The 20,012-nt window shown below is 38.6% G+C and overlaps 1 protein-coding gene across 1 annotated transcript in view; it reads left to right on the plus strand.

Annotated features, from left to right (window-relative positions):
* Positions 1-20,012, plus strand: part of IWS1 (interacts with SUPT6H, CTD assembly factor 1) — a 41,871-nt gene that overhangs the window by 19,063 nt on the left and 2,796 nt on the right. The window contains 12 exon segments of the mRNA XM_044913243.1: positions 39-509; positions 1,900-2,092; positions 2,641-2,698; positions 8,547-8,644; positions 9,432-9,582; positions 10,036-10,059; positions 10,061-10,119; positions 11,214-11,343; positions 12,226-12,343; positions 14,043-14,154; positions 14,948-15,004; positions 17,744-17,855. Of these exon segments, the coding sequence (XP_044769178.1) occupies positions 39-509; positions 1,900-2,092; positions 2,641-2,698; positions 8,547-8,644; positions 9,432-9,582; positions 10,036-10,059; positions 10,061-10,119; positions 11,214-11,343; positions 12,226-12,343; positions 14,043-14,154; positions 14,948-15,004; positions 17,744-17,855 (1,583 nt within the window).

Raw genomic sequence — 20,012 nt, forward strand, 5'->3', positions numbered from 1 at the left:
AAATGAGGAGCTTCCCAAACCCCGTATCAGTGACTCAGAAAGTGAGGGTCCCCCAAGGCATCAAGCCAGTGACTCAGAAAATGAGGAGCTTCCCAAACCCCAGATTAGCGATTCGGAAAATGAGGACCCCCCAAGGAACCAGGCCAGTGATTCAGAAAATGAGGAGCTTCCCAAGCCCCGAGTCAGTGACTCTGAGAGTGAGGAGCCTCAGAAGGGACCTGCCAGTGATTCTGAAACTGAGGATGCCTCCAGACACAAACAGAAGCCAGAGTCAGATGATGACAGTGATGGGGAGAATAAGGGAGAGGATACAGAAATGCAAAATGACTCCTTTCATTCAGATAGCCATGTAGACAGAAAAAGGATCCAGAGTTCTGACAGCGAGGAAGAAGAACCCAAAAGGCCAAAAATTGACAGTGATGAAGATGAAGAAAAGGTGGGGGAGGAGGAGAAAGTAGCGAAGCGAAAAGCTGCTGTCCTTTCTGATAGTGAAGATGAAGAGAAAGCATGTAAGGCATTGTTTTGGACTGTTTATGCGTATTTTTAATTATTGTCTAAGCTTGTAACTGTGAAGCACTGTGTTTCTGAAATGTTAGATCTATATTCTCTTTATTCAACTTGATCTTCTAAAATATTACCAGGACACTAGTTCTGCTTTGTTTTCAAGTGGCTGATCTTAGTATTAAATTTGCTTTGATTTGTTCTAGGAGTATTAAGATCTGACTAGTTCAAAATAGTAAACTAATGGGAGTTTCAATGGGAATATGAAAGATTTAGCTTTTTGTGGGGGAAGGGTAATATTTCAAAGAAATATGTTTACATGAAAACCCAGCTGTATCCAGAGTTAGCTGCAGGTGTGACAGTCAGTGCAGTAGTTTCCATCTAGATAGTGACTATGTTCCCAAGTCTTTTTGGGTACCTGTCTTTTGTGAAACATGGTTGAATACCCAAATACGATGAAGTTTGTGAGGGGGACTGTATTTAGAGACTCTGTCTCTGTAGCATGTTCTAGTCTTTGTTACCTGGGACCCTGTTTTCATGGATAATAATTTTTACTTGATTAGTTTTTTATGAAACTTCCTTGGTAGGGTGGGGAGACCTATTCCCTTATAACCTGACAGTTGTTACAGAAGAAGGAAAAAGACCATCACATATGTGCCATCCAGTTTACTAAGAGAGATAAGAAATTCCAAACTGACCAGCAGTGATGGGGGAGTATGGGGATTCCACAAAAGTGTATCTAAGCCTTTTCAGTTCTGCTAATACTCGGCAGAATAGAAGGGACTCTAATTCTGTACATCAGTGTAGTCTTATTTTCTCCATTCCACCAAAGGAGAGGTAGCTCTGGGTGTCCATTTTTAATATGATTTTGTTCTTCAACTTCTAGTCACTTTTTCCTAAACAATAACATAATTTTAAGATGACTCTGAACCTTTTAGTTACTATTATTTTTTTTTTTTAATTTTTTATTTATTTGCGAGAGAGAGAAAGACAGAGAGCATGAGAGGGAGGAGGGTCAGAGGGAGAAGCAGACTCCCTGCCGAGCAGGGAGCCCGATGCGGGACTCGATCCCGGGACTCCAGGATCATGACCTGAGCTGAAGGCAGTCGCTTAACCAACTGAGCCACCCAGGCGCCCTATTATTTTTTTTAATAAAGTTTTTATTTAAGTAATCTCTACCCAGTGTGGGGCTCAAACTCACGACCTGGAGATCAAGAGTCACATGGTCTGATTGAGACAGCCAGGTGCCCCTGGTTATTTATTTTTAATTATTCTAAGCTGTATGTTAGGAGCCCTTTGATTTTTGCCGAGTATTGCCATTTTAAAGCACCTGTTCCTCTTAGTAATATCATGACCGTGATGAATAAGATTAATGATATTTTGCACCTTTTTTGACAGCAGCAAAGAAGAGTCGTGTTGTCTCTGATGCAGATGACTCTGACAGTGATGTTATATCAGACAAATCAGGCAAAAGAGAGAAGACTCTAGCATCTGACAGTGAAGAAGAAGTAGGGAAAGAAGAGTTGTCTGATAAGAAAAATGAAGAGAAGGATCTGTTTGGGAGTGATAGTGAGTCGGGGAATGAAGAAGAGTAAGTGACAGTATAACATGAGTTTTCAAGGGTTCATATGAGGTGGTAGAGAGGGGTTTGTCTTTTAAGTTTTTTAAACTTGTATTAAAATTTCGTAATGAGAGGTAATACCTGCCTAATTGCATGATTTTGGGGGATTCAGGAATCCTGAACTATTGCTGCACACTATAACATAGATGAATCTCAATAGTATTAAGTGAAAGAAGTGAAGAGGACGTGTCTGAGTCTACTGGTGTGAGGTTCAGGAGTAGGCAAAGTTAAATCTGCAGTGATGGAAATCAGAATGGTGGTTGGCTCTAGGATGTTCCTGTAGGGGACTGACTAGAAAGGGCCACAACTGAACTCTCTGGGGAGATCAAATTGTTCTGTATTTTGATTAGGGTAATGGTTACATTACCTTTTCTCAAAAAGGTACTTTTCTCAAAACCCACTGAAATGGATGCTTAAGATCTGCACATTTTACTATACATAAATTGTACCTTATTAGAAAAAGATTTTATAGTTCCTGTGCAAATGAGAAGAAAGCAAATGATTTCCTTCTCTTCTAGAAATCTTATTGCAGACATATTTGGAGAATCTGGTGATGAAGAGGAAGAAGAATTTACAGTAAGTATAAGGGAGATATTTCCTCTTTGACTGTGCTTTTTTGTTTCTGTGGCAGTGGTTCCCAAATAGGTAATTCCAATAAGTAGAAATAAACAATTGTAATGTATTCAGTAGAAAAATCTAGAACAGAGGATTCAGAAAATGAAATAAAAGTGTGTACAAAGGCATAAAAGGCAAAATTGAATTAAGTGGGGGGACATATTAAGAGATGATGGAAGGTACATTATAATGCTAAAGGGAAAGATTCACAATACTTATGAAACTTGTAATTCTAGCAATGGCAGGCTAGGTAATTTGGACCAACCCTTCTGCTAACTACAACTAGAAAAGCCAGGCAAAGGTTTAAAAATCTCATCAGCAGAGGAACAAGGTAGCAAAGAATGACTAAGCCAAACCCCAGCAACAGACAGATATCTAAAGAGGTAAGCTCAGCATTTAGAACTGCTTTTTCTGGAATGTTTGCCTGTTTAGGCTGAGAGGCTGGTCATATTTTTGACAGCCTCAGGGCTCAAGAGACAAAATTTGAAGGTCAGAGCCTGCTGAGGTTAGGAGACCCTGAAAACCTAATGCTCTGATTTAGGACTCCTTGGATTAAGGATGACGTGGAAGTGATAATAGTCTCTGCTCAGATTTTAGGCCAGTTTTGAGTCTTCTTCTTTTTTTTTTTTTTTTAAAGATTTTATTTATTTATTTGAGACAGAGAGAATGAGAGACAGAGAGCATGAGAGGGAGGAGAGTCAGAGGGAGAAGCAGACTCCCTGCTGAGCAGGGAGCCCGATATGGGACTCGATCCCAGGACTCCAGGATCATGACCTGAGCTGAAGGCAGTCGCTTAACCAACTGAGCCACCCAGGCGCCCCAGTTTTGAGTCTTCTAACAACCCAGGGAACCTCAGTCCCAGAGATTTGATCACAGTGTCTCTCAACTCATTGGCTAGTGCTCTCAGGCACCTGGAGTATGCAAACAAATCCCTTTAGGACAAAGGTTATCACAGGCCTCAGATTATTTCTGTAGTTTATCAGATACACAGTGTGGTACACAATCATAGATAATGTTAAAAAGAAACAATAGGGGCGCCTGGGTGGCTCAGTTGGTTGAGCGACTGCCTTCAGCTCAGGTCAGATCCCAGGGTCCTGGGATCGAGCCCCACATCGGGCTCTCTGCTCAGCCGGAAGCCTGCTTCTTCCTCTCCCACTGCCCCTGCTTGTGTTCCCTCTCATGCTGTTTCTCTCTCTCCCTGTCAATTAAATAAATAAATAAATAAAAATCTTAAAAAAAAAAAAAAGAAACAATAGTGACAACAGATAATAGAAACAGACCTAGAGGTTCTAGATATAGTAATTTTAGGTATTTCCTTAAAAAACAAAAAAACTGTTCAGGGAGATGAAAGATGAGAAATTTTGTCAGAGCAAACAATTTTCTTTTTTTTTAATTAAAAAAAAATTTTTTTAAAGATTTTATTTTTAAGTAATTTCTTTTTTTTTTTTTTTTTTTTTTATTTATTTATTCATGAGAGACAGAGAGAGAGAGAGACAGAGGCAGAGGGAGAAGCAGGCTCCCCGCGAAGCAGGGAGCCCGATGTGGGACTCGATCCCAGGACCCCGGGATCATGACCTGAGCTGAAGGCAGACGCTTAACCGACTGAGCCACCCAGGTGTCCCTTTAAGTAATTTCTATACCCAGCATGGGGCTTGAACTCACAACCCTGAGATCAGGAGTTGCATGGTCTACCAACTGAGCCAGGCAGGCGCCCCAGAGCAAACAATTTTTAAAAAGGTAGATTTGGAAGAGAACCAAGTAGAAATTCTGGAACTGTAAAATTATAGTAACAAATTAAAAATTTGGTGGGTGAGTTTAACAACAGATTAGATTCATTCGAAAAGAAAATGAGTGAACTGGAAGATAGGTTAGAAGGAGCTATTTAGAATGAAGAATTGAGATATGTAAAAATAAAATACAAATTATACATGAGAAGGTTTAACATAGTGAATTGGAATCTCAGGAGAGGGAAAAATATATGTAGCAGAAGCATTTAAAGAAATGATATGTAAAGCGAGAGTTTCTAGAAGTTGTACAAATTATAAGCAGGATAAATGCAATGATACAGTGAAAATCTGTACCTAAATACATCATAGTAAAATTGCAAGAAGCCAGAGAAGACAGGGAAATCTTAAAAGTAGCCAGGGGGGGAAATATTACATTCAGAGAGGCAAAATCAGATTAACAGCTGACTTCTTAACAGAAACCGTAGAATCCAGTAACTGCAAACTTAGTGTTCTGTTCCATTCAGCAAAAATACTTGTCAAGAATGAAGATTTCCTCCTAATTCATGTTACCAATATACCAGTTGATAGAGATAGTCTTAAAGGCAGAAAGAAAATCTCAGGTAGAAAATCAGGGATTTAGGAAGAAAAAAGCAACAGAAGTAATGTGGGTCAGTCTAAATGAGTATTGACGCTACAAAAAAAGTCATGTCTGGTGTGGATTGAAATACATATAGAATTAAAACATGACAGCAGTAATAAATTGGGAGTATACATGGTCTTTGCAAATGTGTGTAAAAGGACATTAGTAGACTTTGCATTGTAATCTCTACAGTGGCCACTGAAAAGACAATGGGAATATGTAGCCTGCAACCAGTAGAGGGGGAAAAGCAGAATAATAAAAGCTATTAATCCAAAAAAAAACGGGGGTGGTGCCTGAGTGGCTCAGTCGTTAAGTGTCTGCCTTCAGCTCAGGTCATGATCCCAAGGTCCTGGGATCGAGTCCCGTGTCGGGCTCCCTGTTCAGTGGGAAGCCTGCTTCTCCCTCTCACTCTCCCCCCGTTTGTGTTCCCTCTCGCTGTCTCTGTCTCTGTCAAATAAATAAATAAAATCTTTAAAAAATAAATAAATAAAAGCTATCAGTCCAAAAGAAGGCAAGAGAAAAAGAAAGAGGTATAGAACAGGAATAATTAGAAAGTAGTATATGGTAAGATAGCAGATTTAAGCCTTGGTAGTATCTCAGATTACATTAAATTGAAATGTATCAAGTGCTCTAAAGGACAAAGATGGTCAGATTGGATTTTAAAATGTAACTGTTTACTCATTTCATGATTCATCTGAAAGAAGATAAAAGGTGAAAATAAAAGGATGGAAAAAGACACTGTGTGTGAACAGTAATCAAAAAACGGGCACAGCTATATGAATATGAGACTTTGAGGCAGAAAAACATTTGAGATAAAGAGGGTCACTTAAGGGGTGCTTGGGTGGCACAGTTGGTTAAGCATCCGACTCTTGGTTTCGGCTCAGGTTATGATCTCAGGATCATGAGATCGGGCCCCCCCTCAGGCTCTGTGCTCAGCGCAGAGTCTGCTTGAGATTCTCTCTCTCGCAAATAAATAAATATTTTTTAAAAAAGAGGGTCACTTTATATTGATAAAAAGGTTTTAGAATTGTATATATATACTAATGTGGCTGAAATACATATATGCAAACAAAAATTGACAGAACTGCAAAGAGAAATGGACAAATCTATTATCTGAGTGGAAGGTAACCAATAGAACAAGCAGACCAAAAAGCCACAGAAGAGTCTCTTTTTATGTAATCTGGAAACAAATGCAAATAAGAATACAAAAGAAAAGATTGGGGATTATAAAAGTTAAAATTATTTTCTGTTCTTTGGCTTTCCTTTTCACTTTCTTAATGGAGTCTTGTGATGAACAAAAGTTTTAAATTTTACTATAAATCAACTTTATCCACCTTTTCCTTTATGGTGAAACTTTTTGAATTCCCACAAATTTTTGCTTATTCCTAAGGTCATAAAGATACTCTCTTGAATGATCCTCTAGAAGCTTATTTCACATTTAGTTGTACAATCCCCCTGTAATGGGTATGTATGAGATAGCAGTCAAGGAGTTCCTAGTTGGCTCAGTTGGTGGAGCATGCAACTCTTCATCTTGGGACTGTAAGTTCGAGCCCCACATTGGGTATATAGAGCTATTTAAAATTAAAATGTTTAAAAAAAATTTTTCCCCCATTTGGAATATCCAGTTCACCCAGGTCATCCTTTCTTGCTCCTCTCTAGTGCCATCTTTGTCATAAATGAAGTGTCTATGTAATTTCCAGTCTATTTTAGCAGTTTCTTGTCTGTTCTTTTAGGCTCTTTATCCTTGCAGTATTAATACAGAACTGTGGATATTTGGTGGTTTATGTCCTCTAAGCTTGTTATTCCTCAAGATTGCCTTGGCTTTCTTTTTTTGCATTCCCATATAAATTTTAAACCAAGCTTTTGCAAAAATTACAAAGTATAAACAACATTTTCTGAATGCAGAGCAGTGAAATTAGAAATTCATTACAAAATCAGCAAAATATCCTCGCCACCCAGAAATTTAAGACTTCCTTGTCAGACAGTTCTTGCATTGAAAAAGAAATAGTACTTTAATTACTAAAGAGAGTGAAACTAGTGAATTTAGATGCTGATTCAAGATGGTAGAAAAATAACAAAGTGAACCTCAGGAAAATAGGAGTAATAGGAATAACTCATTCAACAAATATTTGGGAGCCTGTATGCCAGAGATTGTTTGGACATTGCCCTCATGGAGTTCATACTCAGTTCAGCAGCATTTTTACAAGAATAAAATGTGTTTCTCTAGAGAGTTAACATCAGCTTGATTATAGGTTTAGTTCAGTGAGAAAAATGACATACTAGGTGAGCTATTGGAATGATCTAAGTACAACATGGAAGAAGCTATAAAGAAAAGACTGACCTTTTTTTTTTTTTTTTAAAGATTTTATTTATTTATTTGACAGAGACACAGCGAGAGAGGGAACACAAGCTGGGGGAGTGGGAGAGGGAGAAGCAGCCTTCCCGAGGAGCAGGGAGCCCGATGCGGTGCTTGATCCCAGGACTCTGGGATCATGACCCGAGCCGAAGGCAGATGCTTAACGACTGAGCCACCCAGGCACCCCAAGAGTGACCATTTTAATTACATAAAAATAAAAAATTATGCAGAAAACATTACCGTAAACAAAATGAAACTGTACATATGTGAGGACTCTGCAGTCCCTGTCACAAAGGGCTAATTTTCCAGAGTTTTAAGGAGACTTTCCATACCAATAAGACAAAGATCCAACAGGAAAATGGACATAGGATATTGGGAGTTCCATAGAGAAAGAATTAAAAATGACCTTTAAACATGAACAAAATACCCACCCTTACTCTTAAGAGAATATAAAGAAAAATGCCTTTTAGTTTTCGGTCCAGAGATTGGCAAATATCAATGTTTGATAACCTGTAGTAGTGAGAAGTTGGAGAAACAGGTGTACTTATGCTTTGCTGGAAAGAGAGTTAATTAGTATAACCTCTATGAAAAGTTTAGCGAATATTTCACAAAATTTCAAATATGTATACCTAAATGTCAGTGGCAAAATACACAAATTATGGTTGCAGTCCTAGTGTGAAATAGTCTAAAACCTTAAAATGAATGAGGATTCTTTATGCCAATATGAATTGATCTCCATATTCTATTGTTAAATATGGAAAGTGCAGACCAGTATATACTGTACCCAGTGTATAGAGTATGCTGTCATTTGTATAATAAAAGGGGAAAAGAAATACGTATGTGTAGAAATGTGTGTAAATGTAGGCTATTTCTGGAAGGAGACATAAGAAAACTAGTAACACTAGTGGCCTGGTGGGAGGGAGCTTTTTTGCTGTATACCTTTTGATACCTATTTAATTTTTGTTCTTTGTGAATGTATTACTTTAAAAATGCAAAAAAAAAAAAAATAAATAAATAAGAGCAGTTATACCGAAGAAAATCTGTAAGGAAGTTGCGATAACCCTGGCAAATTTACCTGGCCTGTAGGGTTTTAACCAAGAAGATTTAGAAGAAGAAAAAAGTGAAACACAGGTAAAAGAAGCAGAAGATTCAGATTCTGATGATAACATAAAGAGAGGAAAACAGTAAGTTTACTTTATTTTTTAAAAAGGAATTTGTTAAAAACTGAGGGGAGGGGGTGGGAGGGATGGGGTAACTGGGTGATGGGCATTAAGGAGGACATGTGATGTAATGAGCACTGGGTATTATATAAGACTGATGAATCACTAAACTCTACTTCTGAAACTAATAATATATGTTAATTAATTGAATTTAAATTAAAAAATTTTAAAGATCATAAAAAAAGGAATTTGTTAAAGTACTTTAAAAATGAAGGTAGAGACTATCAAACTTTGTTTTTACTTATTTTGGTTCCTTACTAAGTGTAGCAAAGACTCTTTTCCTTTTTTCTCCCTTCTACTTCTCTATAGTAGAGTATAGTATTTTCTGTCTGAAAATACATTCACTCTTACTATTTTTCATTCATTTGCCCTGTGCTCAGCTTCTTAATTTGTGGGGTTCTATGGTGTTACCCTCACTGAGTAAGCTCTTCTTGAGTTACTGAAAAATAAGATAAAAATACATTTTTTGAGAGAAAAGTTGACTTTGGGGTCCCAGGGACAATGAGGCAGAGTTCTAACTACAAAATATTACTTGACTGAATTTCACATACTTTTGTTGAGATGATTGGAAGCTGTGTTCAGAGAAGTCTGATATCTGCAAAGGTGCCAAGTTGTAAGTATTTGCACTTGGGAAGAAAGTAGCATTTCGTGGAGTTAGAATTAAGAAAGTGGGTGGTTCTTAACAGTGACAAAAGGAAATACGTATTTAAAAGGGAATTTGTATTTCACTTGATTTTGTGTTGCTGCTTAGTATGGACTTTCTGTCGGATTTTGAGATGATGCTGCAGCGGAAAAAGAGCATGAGTGGCAAGCGCAGGCGTAACCGTGATGGTGGCACTTTTATTAGTGACGCTGACGATGTAGTGAGTGCCATGATTGTCAAGATGAATGAAGCTGCTGAGGTGAGACGAGTCACTGGTTGCTTCCTCTTTTCTTTCCTTACTTAATTGGTTGTGTGGCCTTTTAAAGGAAGGGAAAGGAAAAGTATCTGGAGACATAGCTGAAATAAGACTGGTCATGGGTGTTTAATTGTGGAAATGTATGTGATAGGAGTATATTAGTTTGTTTTCTGTCTTGGTAGAATTTGACATTTTCTATAATTAAAGTAGGAAAAAGCACCCAAGTAAATATTGAAACTCTTCTTTAGTAACAATAACATTGTTCCTCTAAATTAGTAATTTTTTAAGCTAATCTTTAACACAGACAGAATTTGGGGTTCTACAAAAAGTTCATTTTTTGGTTATCCTTTCTTGTAGAAAAAATTGTTACTCAGGGACACTGCTGCTTTAGTGGTAACAATTCATTATTAACAATAAGTATTGCTTTTTTTAAAAAATCTTTTTCTTCCTGGGTAGGAAGACAGACAGTTGAACAATCAAAAAAAAGCCAGCACTGAAAAAATTAACATTATTACCTACTGTGGTCATGCACCTTAAGAAGTAAGTATTCTGTTTCCTTGAAAAAGTTTTTTCCTTTTAATAGAATAATATTCAAACTATGTACTGGTGTTCTAGAGATGTCATGTAATGACTGCTGTCTATCAGTTCACAGAAAAATAATAATAGAATTTCCTAAATTATGTTACTTCCTCACAAATTTTTCTTTTTATTAAATTAAATTAATTTTTTTTAAAGAGGTGGGTGAGGGGCAGAGGGAGAGAGGATCTTAAGCAGGCTCCATGCCCAGCTTAGAGCCCGATGCAGGGCTTGATCTCACAACCCTGAGATTATGACCTGAGCTGAAATCAAGAGTTGGTGCTTAACTGACTGAGCCACCCAGGTGCCCCCTCACAAATTTTTCTTAAACCTTGATGCCTCTTACAAACAACAAAACAAATAGCAAACTGACACTAAGGAAAGAAAAGTATGTAAACCACTACTTTAGTTATCGACTCTCTTGAGTCTGGTAAAATTGCATCTCTTTTCCTAGTGTGATTGAGCACCAGAGCAAATTCTGGGGGACTACTTGAAGCATGTATTGTAGGAGGCTTATATGACCAGTTATATCATGAAGTATGTCACTGGTCTTCTGGGATAAGGACCCTTTTTTGATAGATCTTGATACTAGGCTCTTTCATTGGTTTACTCATATTCCTGAGCAACTGATTTCTCCTTGAACCTAACCAAGTTAGGTATCCTGCAAAGAATAGCACAATTCTGGGTTCTCTCTCACCTAAGCCAGTTTGAGAATCTCTATTCTGAGAGATTAAAGATTACTTTTTTTAGTTGTAATAATTGGAGCTCATTATTCTTACTGTCTGTACCATTCATATCAGCATTAACCTATCTTGTATAATTCAAGTTTTTAACAAATGGTCTTTGCCTGTCAAATCTGTTTATTTATTTTTTTTTAAGTAGGAACTAAATTTTATATTGCTTTTGAAACATGAATAGGTACTCAGTAAATAATGTATATGAGTAACTTGAGAAGCAGTTTTTGGAAATACCACTAAATATGTAAGAAAATCCAGAGGAAGCTATGGTAGAACCAAGGTTCATAGACTTGACTTTTTTTTTTTTTTAATTAACTATAGACAGGACCTTAAAGAAACATTTATCGACAGTGGTGTGATGTCTGCCATCAAAGAATGGCTCTCCCCTCTACCGGATAGGAGTTTGCCAGCATTAAAGATTCGAGAGGAGCTGTTGAAGATTCTGCAAGAGGTTAGAGGCAAATAATCTGAGTATATGTTCTTCATTAATTATCTGATGTGGTTTGTATCATCACAGCCTCTGTGTCACCATGTATGTACACATTCTCTCTGCTGTAGTCTGCCAGAAGAGGGGTTTCATTATGTATGTCTATTAGAAACATACCAAATAAAATGAGCATAAAAAGGAAGGCCTTATAAAATTTCATGTAACTATAGTATTGAAGGAAAAAGATCTTGGAGTTGCTATTATTTATCTGAGATGAAGCATACAGCAGTGGACATGTTTTAGGGAGGCACTTGAAGTAGAAAAGGCACCAACTTCAGATTCAGATAAACTTGATTGTGAATCTTGAGCTGGGCCACCTTTATGTGGCTGTGACACCTTGGGCAGGCTACTTAACTTCTGAAGGAATTCCCAAGGAACTTCCTATGTGCTAGGTGTTTATACATGTATTGCTTCATTTATTCCTCACAACAAACCTGCAGGGTAGGTGTATTGTTTTCATTCTACAGATGAGGAAATGAAGACTCAGAGAAGTTAAATGACTTGTCCAGGGTCACATACCTAGCAGATGGCTATGCTTGGGTTCAGACTTAGGTCTATTTGATTCAGAGGCCTGTATTGACGCTTGTATTAAACTGCTAACCTCTGAGTATGGTTAGTTTACGCTTTCCACATTGTTAAGTTTTACTTTGACTCGGTGTAATACTGAACTCTCAACTCTTGGTGTGAACACAGAGTATCTTTGTGTTCAATGTCTGCAGATCCTGAAAATGGAATTTTCATTATTCTATTGTGAAAGAACCAGGTGTTGGAGGTCCTCTAGAATAGATTGGCAGGACTCCCAGCTTTTGAGTGATTAATGTGTATGTATGTGTTTGTGTTCCCCAGCTACCTAGTGTGAGCCAGGAGACCCTGAAGCATAGTGGGATTGGACGAGCAGTGATGTATCTCTATAAACACCCCAAGGAATCAAGGTCCAACAAGGATATGGCAGGGAAATTAATCAGTATGTACCTTTTGCTTTTTGTTTGTTGTGTTTGTGTATATCAGAAAGACATGTATGTATAAAAACAAACTATATTTTTACCAATATTCATTTAAAATGAGTTCATGAAGTAGAATAGAAATTTTTTTTTGGCAATTTCTTGTGGGTACCAGCTTTTTTAGCCTTAGACTTAAAATGTTCCTCAGCATATTTAAGTATGCTATCAGTATTAAGGATAGCAAGTGAAAAGTTTTCTAATCCTGGATCAAGAGCATGTACAGAGACGGGGTTAGTGTACAGGCCCTAGAGTCAGTCATACCTGGGTTCGAATCCTGAATTCACCACCTACCCTACTGCGTATCTTTAGGCAAGTGATTTAAGCTCTAAGCCTTGGTTTCCTCCTCTGTAAAATAATGATGTGTTCACTTTGAATTGTAAAGATTAAATGAGAGGATATATGTAAAGCACAGGGCCTAGCACGTAGTAAGGCCTCAAGAAATGTTAGCCGCTAGTGCTATTGTTGTTACTTTTATAGTGGTCTCCAGAGTGTTCTGCATGTTCTTACTTAATGATAACCGAGAAATCCAGGAGTCTAACTGGAATTAATCTAATCAATTACTGTATCATTTATGAAATCCTTTAGTTTTAAGAATGAAAACAATGTGTGTTTTCATCATTCTTAATTCTTCCTGTGCTCCATGTTGCAAAGGAATTTTTTAAACTTCAAGGGTATATCAAAAAATACTCCTATATGTGAATACAGTAATTATTTTTCTACTGATTTTTGAGATTATCAAAATTTTTTAGAGAAATTTATTTTTTTTATGAACCAGAGAAGTATTAACGTTTTTGATCTTGTTAATCTGCAGTGCGCTATTATATGATAAACTTCTAATGCTTTTATGCAGTGGTTCTCAACTCTCTCATTTTGCCCTAATCTGAGAGAGGCAGAATATTCCCACCAATACCCATGACTTACTGTAACAGTAATTCTGAATCTAATAGTGGGGTCGGTAGACTGTATGTGTAAAGATATATAGACTCCCTGAGACTCCCTGCTTCCTTATTTGATAACACCTAATATTCTGTCTGTGAAGGTTCTTGCTTGTTTTGATGGTGTATTAATGCAGCAGTAAGCTACATTATGTTTGAGAACAAAAACATCAGTTGTCAGCCATGGACTTTTACTGACTAAACAGTGGGCATGTTGTACTTTGGTTCATGGTCACATCACTGTAGCAGCTTCCTTAGACTTAATGAAATCTAGACTCTGCACTGCACTGTTAAAATGCAATTCTTGAAGATTTAGACCATTTGACAAGAAATAAGCGAGCTTGTTTTTGGTTAGAATAGGAAGCTAGAAGAAGTTCAAGATTTTCTGTTTTCAGTAGAGTAAATTTACAAATTAGGCTGTCTATGAAATACCAACACAGTTAGCTGATGACTGTCAAAGTGAGTCAGATACTACTTTCTTTAAACCTCTGTGATGAAGGCTTAAATGACTTTAAGACACTGAATTTTCTGAATCAGCTGAAGATGGTTATGATACTGGTATTACATGCTGTGTTTATCCTAAAATGGTCCTGAAATAATGGTATCTTTAGGGAAAGTATATTCTAAATGCCTGGAATATTACATCACACTAGGGTGTGATTATTTCAGAGAACGGTAGCAGAAATGCTACTTTCTAGTCTAAACAATTGATTTTTCCTTGTTACAGATGAATGGTCTCGGCCTATATTTGGTCTTACTTCAAACTACAAAGGTATGACAAGAGAAGAAAGAGAGCAGAGAGATCTAGAACAAATGCCTCAACGACGGAGAATGAACAGGTATGAGGAGTAAATATTGTTCTCATAACTCAGTTGTTTTGTAAATAAAGTCATTAAGAATCCTGCAAAGCGGGGCGCCTGGGTGCCTGGTCGTTAAGTGTCTGCTTCCGGCTCAGGTCATGGTCCCAGGGTCCTGGGAACAAGCCCCACATCAGGCTCCCTGCTAGGCGGGAGGCCTGCTTCTCCCTCTCCCTCTCCCTCTCCCCATACTTGTGTTCCCTCTCTCGCTGTGTCTCTCTCTGTCAAATACATAAATAAAATCTTTAAAAAAAAAAAAAAAGAATCCTGCACAGTGATAGGATTTTGTCCCTTCTCTCAGCTTGGTATGTCTGTGTATTCATACCCTTTTAGTTTAAATGTGGTACTGTACAGTGAAGGCCCACACTCCCTCCTTTTTTGGTTTGATCTGGCGGATTGTGGTCTCTGCCACAGTTTCAGAGGTTGCTTGTGTTGTTCCAGCCAGTTGCAAGAAAAACTTTCTCAGGCCCATTTTCAGATTTTTAGGAGAAAAAAGATTGTTGCTGGTTGGTTGTATCAGCAAACCGGATACAGTTGCATCCAGGTTGGCAGGGTTATAAGTTACAAAAATGGCAGTTACTGCTCACCCATGATGAAACCTGGTATGCAAACAATCATTAAAAGAAGTCATACTTCTACAAGATTTGGAGTAATTTTCCCAGATTCAGTGTAAAGGACCTAGTTGTGGTCCAAGTTTGATATTTCGCTTCTCTGGTTTTTTTTTCCTTAGTTATAAGGTTCTAACGTTCCTGGTAATTGATTACTTTTTTCACAGCACTGGCGGTCAGACACCCCGAAGAGACCTGGAAAAGGTGCTAACAGGAGAAGAGAAGTAAGATTTTTTATTAATTGTTCTTCTTAGACTTCAAATAGAAAATCTTCTGCTTTCTGCTTTAAGAAAAATGGCAAATGAAACAATGTTATGTTTATGTTGGTGGGGGATGGTTTTTAGTTTAACATTTATTGAATATCCACAAATAAGGTGGTGCTCTGGAGGATATAAGATTTAGAAATAGTTCCTTCAGTAAAGATTGAGATGGTGGAAGATGAGTTTGAGAATACAGATATGGGCTAGATTCTGAACGGCTTTAAATCAAGATGAGGAATTGTCACTTCTCTTTGTGATTCCGTGGAAAGTGGACATAGATGTGAAGTTCCAGATCTATTTGGAACACTGGTGCTGGTGGCATTGTGGTGTAGGGTGGGTTAGAGTGCAGAGGAGCTGAAGATAGTGAAACTGAGGTGGTAATGGGGAAGCGGAAGGTTAGGAGACTTAGCAGGAGCAAAATTGCCAAGAGTTGGTGACTCCGTGGGCGAGGAGTTTGGCTAACGTTGAAGACACCAATCAAAATTTTACCCCAAGTAACCAAGACAGTGGTATTACCATTTGCTCAAGTGGAGAGGAAGAGTAGATTTTTTGGACATAGGTGCATTCTGCTTTGGGCATTAGTAAATGTGAGATGCCTAATGAAATAGTCCTATAAATATCATGGGTCTAAAACTTGGATTTGGGGCTAGAGACATAATAGATTTGATAGTTATCTCCACAGAAACGATTATGGAATCGAGAAAGTATAGAGTAAGAAATAAACCACACCACTGGGTGTAACCAGTGAAGGTAAGTGAGTGGGTATTGTCCTGCATGTTGGAGGAGACCCTAGAGAACGAGGCCATGCTGGAGAGGGGCAGTGGCAAAGGGCATGGGCCATTGCAGAGGCTACAGAGGAGTTTGTGCAGTGAGTGTTGGCAGTCAGGCAGCACCCACATTGCAAGAGAGGGAGAGGAGCTAGAGGGCGCCAGTGTTGTTGGTTTACGGATAGGTTTGATGATGGGACAGGTGGCAGCTTTAGGGGAGAATAAGTTACGAGAATTTTCTTTGGCTAGCCACTTAATTTATTCATGTATTTGAAGCTTATAGAAACTTGATATTAAGAATAGATTAAACTCGGGTGCCTGGGTGGCTCAATCAGTTAAGTGTCCGACTCTAGATTTTGGCTCAGGTCATGATCTCAGGGTTGTGAGATCGGGCTGTGCACCGGGGGTGGAGCCTGGTAAACTCTCCCCTCCCAACTCCCTCGCTCTCTGTCACGCTGTCTCTCTCTTCAAAAAAGATTGTACTCTGTACAAGGGAATAGAAATTACTTAGAATTTTTTATCCTTCTCTCCCACTCCAGCCTTCCCCCACACAGACACACGTATACCCACTCTTCATTTACTGGTAGGGTGAATAGTTACCTAAAGGTTGAGTGATTGGAATACCCAGACATTTACAAATAGGCTTTACTTTTAAAGGATGCTAGTCTTAATTTAGTCTCAAATTTGTACATAAAAGTAACTGTATATCACACCATCAAATGCTGGCAAGGATGTTGAGAAACCTCATTCATACCTTGCTGTAGGTAAAATGATACAGCTACTCTGGAAAACAGTTTGGCAGTTGCATATAAAGTTAAACATGCAACCACCATATGACCCAGCACTTGCACTCCTGGGTATTTTTCCCAGAGAAATGAACACTTATGTTTGTGCAAAAAACCTATATATGAGTGTACAGCTTTATTCATAATAGTACAGAACTGGAAACAACCTAGATGTCCTTAAGCAGGTGAATAGTCAAACTGTGGTACATTGGTACCATAGAGTACTGCTGAGCAATTAAAAGGAATAAAATATTGTTAGATGTAACAACTTGGATGGATCCTCATGGGCATTGTGTTTAGTGGATAAAGCCAGTTTCTAAAGATTATGTAGTGTATTCCATTTATATAACATTCTTGAAATGCTAAAATTACAGAAATGAAGAACAGAATTCGTAGTCACCAGGGTTAGGGGCTGGCAGATGGGGTAGGAGGGTGGATGTGTTTTTATAAAAGGGCAATAGGAAGGACCCTTGTGGTGAATACACGAACCTGCACATGTGATAAAATTGCATAGAACTAATAAACACAGAAACACACACAAATGAATGCAGGTAAAACTGGGGAAATGTAAATAAAACCGATGGACTTATATCAACGTCAGTATCCTAGTTCTTGTAGGATAGTTTTGCATCTTTGACCATTGGGAGAGACACTGGCTCTCTCTCTCTTATTTCTTAAAACTACATGTGAATCTCTGATTATCTCAACTTTTAAAAAGAAGCAAAAATTATTGTATTAGTTGCGTATGAAACACCACAAAAACTACTTTATGGGCATACTCAGTTTTGGGGGATCATTTTGGCTACCAGATTTTTCACCTCACAAGTGAGCCCATGAGGGACTCCACTAGGCCAGAGAAATTGGAATTTGGGGTTCTGATGTGGGAACCAGCCCTGGAAAGGAGAGAGGCTTGATTATATCTGAAGCTGAGGAGAGGCTAAAAGGACTCCTGAAAATGCAGAGGAAGTTGGTTTTGGGAGGGAAGTTGAAGAATTTTTAGAGTAATGTGAGTGATGGCGAAGTCAGCTACAGCAGGAGGGTGGATTGGGTAACCTGGGGAGGCAGAGGAAGTTTGAAATACCTGGGCAGCTGAATCAGCTGACCCAGCTGTGGTTGGCTACCTAATAGCATGCTCTTCTTCCCATTCTCAGGGCTCTCAGACCTGGAGATCCTGGATTCTGTGCCCGTGCGAGGGTCCCCATGCCCTCAAACAAGGACTACGTTGTCAGACCTAAGTGGAATGTGGAAATGGAGTCATCCAGGGTAAGCAGGCAGGGAAATAGCGAGGTGGATCTCAAGTGCAAGTTACTATTTTGTCTTTTACTTCATGTGTAATAACTCTTAACAGCTCTTGAGGTTTATCTGATTTAAAGAGAGCTGTTTTCTGGTCTCTTAACTAGCCAGATCATTCATTGCTTGTGAGCTTTACTTCAGACTTAAAGCAACATTATTGATCCCTTTATTTCAACTGAATCTTGAAGCCTAGAGTGTTCTCATGCAGTCATTTTTTAGAACCATGAGAAACAGTACTCCCTGCTTCTTCAATCTACCCCTCCCTTTCTCTTCAACTGTTTTAAGTAATTCTGTTGTGAAATATTTAGGGTAAACACTTCCTCTGTCATCATTGTAAATACTACTCCGTGATCTTCATTGCTCTTCAGTAATCTTTTTTTATTCTCCATTCAAACTACTCTTTCTAGCCTGGTATTCTTAAAAAGGGCCTAAGCCGATTGGAAAAGCATAAGAGGCGATTTGCAGAACAGAAACGACTCAGCAAAGTGCACCGTGCTGTCAAGTTCAGCATTGAAGGCAACAGGATGCCCCTGTAGTCCTGGCCCTACCAGAGTGTATCCGGGAGGTATCCCCAAGGAAGCATGCTCTGTGCATGAGCTTGAATTGTCAGCAGCTAGAGTGGAAACAAGTGTGCGTGTGCTTTCTTAACCAGAAAAGGCCCGGCCCACTTACAGTTACTGAAATAATGACCTTAACAAACACTTCGTGACTTTCGAGTCCTATTGAATATTTAGAAATTGAAATGGAAGTCCCTTCCTTTATTAGTACCCTGGAAACTCATAATTAATTCTCCGATAAGCATTTTGATCTTCCTGTTACCCATTTTTATTAAAAAGGCTTTTTTAGGGTCCAGAATCATAGTGGTCTGCATTACAGGCACGTACACAAGTAATGAGTAGCTTCTTGGTGGAGGGGAGGTGACTTTTCCCTCCATTGTCAGTGGCTAATCAGTGTGCATTTGAGAGGACCCATTGCATAAAGCCTTACACTGAATATTTAAGAGATAAATTTGATTATTACATATTTAATACATGGTTGGAAATGAAAACGTTGGGACCATTCCTTAAAGCCACACTCACTCCCTGCTGTGCTCTGAGATGAATAGCGCTAGCTTTGTAGCAGTGTGCTCTTGATGAGAGTCTGAGTGTGTTTCCTTCCCTTTGTCACTTCTCCATGACCCCTGCTTGGGCAGCTGTTTTCACAGACAACACTCACCTTTGTGCCAGTTCATTTTTGCTGTTAAGCTGCAATCAGAACAAAGCACACTTTCTTACTTACTGAGAATAAATGAGAGATAGAAGAGCATTACTTCAGTGCCAAGAACTTTTTCATACTTCCTTCCCCTTTTTTGTACTTTTACCCATATCCACATCCCTTGATACCCCTGCTCTTCCTCGACCGCCCCTCTTTTCTTTTTATCTTTACTTTTTTCACTGTCTTTTCCCCTCTTGCTATCCCTCTCTTAGTAGTATTTTTTCTTCCCCAGCACACTTACGTTTGAGAATTGAGAACTACAGTAAGGCAGAGAAAATGTAATAAAAAACTCTCAGTGGCCAGTCTTCTTTGGAAGCCTGTGTCCTGAAGGGCATGTGTCCGTCTGCCAGTGTTACTGGTTCTGATCCCATTCTCCCAGTAGGTGATGGGCAGGTGGGAACAAGTGGCCCAGCTAGAGCAGAGAGATGACTAGCAGGAGAAGAGGGAAATTCAAGCTGTTTTCCTTTCCTTCATCCTAGCACTCCCAAGATCATAATGTGCCAGTATTTCTCTAGGCCCGAGTCTAGGCATGTTTTGGGGGCTGGTGGTTTCATGTTACAGTTTAGGGTGTTGTCCTTAAACCACCTGACGCTGTTTTCCTGTTCAGGAAGAGTCCTTACGAATTCACTCAGGGCTTCCACATTGCAGACACTAATGAGTATTATTAGAAAATGTATTTTCCAGAAGAAGATTGGAGTGCGTAAATGGCTTTCAAATGAAACTCTGTTTTAAATGTCATTTTTATTTTTGAAAGTACATAAGTACATATAAAACACTATAGAATAACCCCATTCCTAAAGCCCTTCCTTGAAGTCCCCACTCTTAACAGTTTGATGTGTTAAATGTATTTCCAGTAATGCTTCAAACTTGTTT

The sequence above is a fragment of the Neomonachus schauinslandi genome, chromosome 3 (assembly GCF_002201575.2).
Source record: "Neomonachus schauinslandi chromosome 3, ASM220157v2, whole genome shotgun sequence".
NCBI classification, from domain to species: domain Eukaryota; kingdom Metazoa; phylum Chordata; class Mammalia; order Carnivora; family Phocidae; genus Neomonachus; species Neomonachus schauinslandi.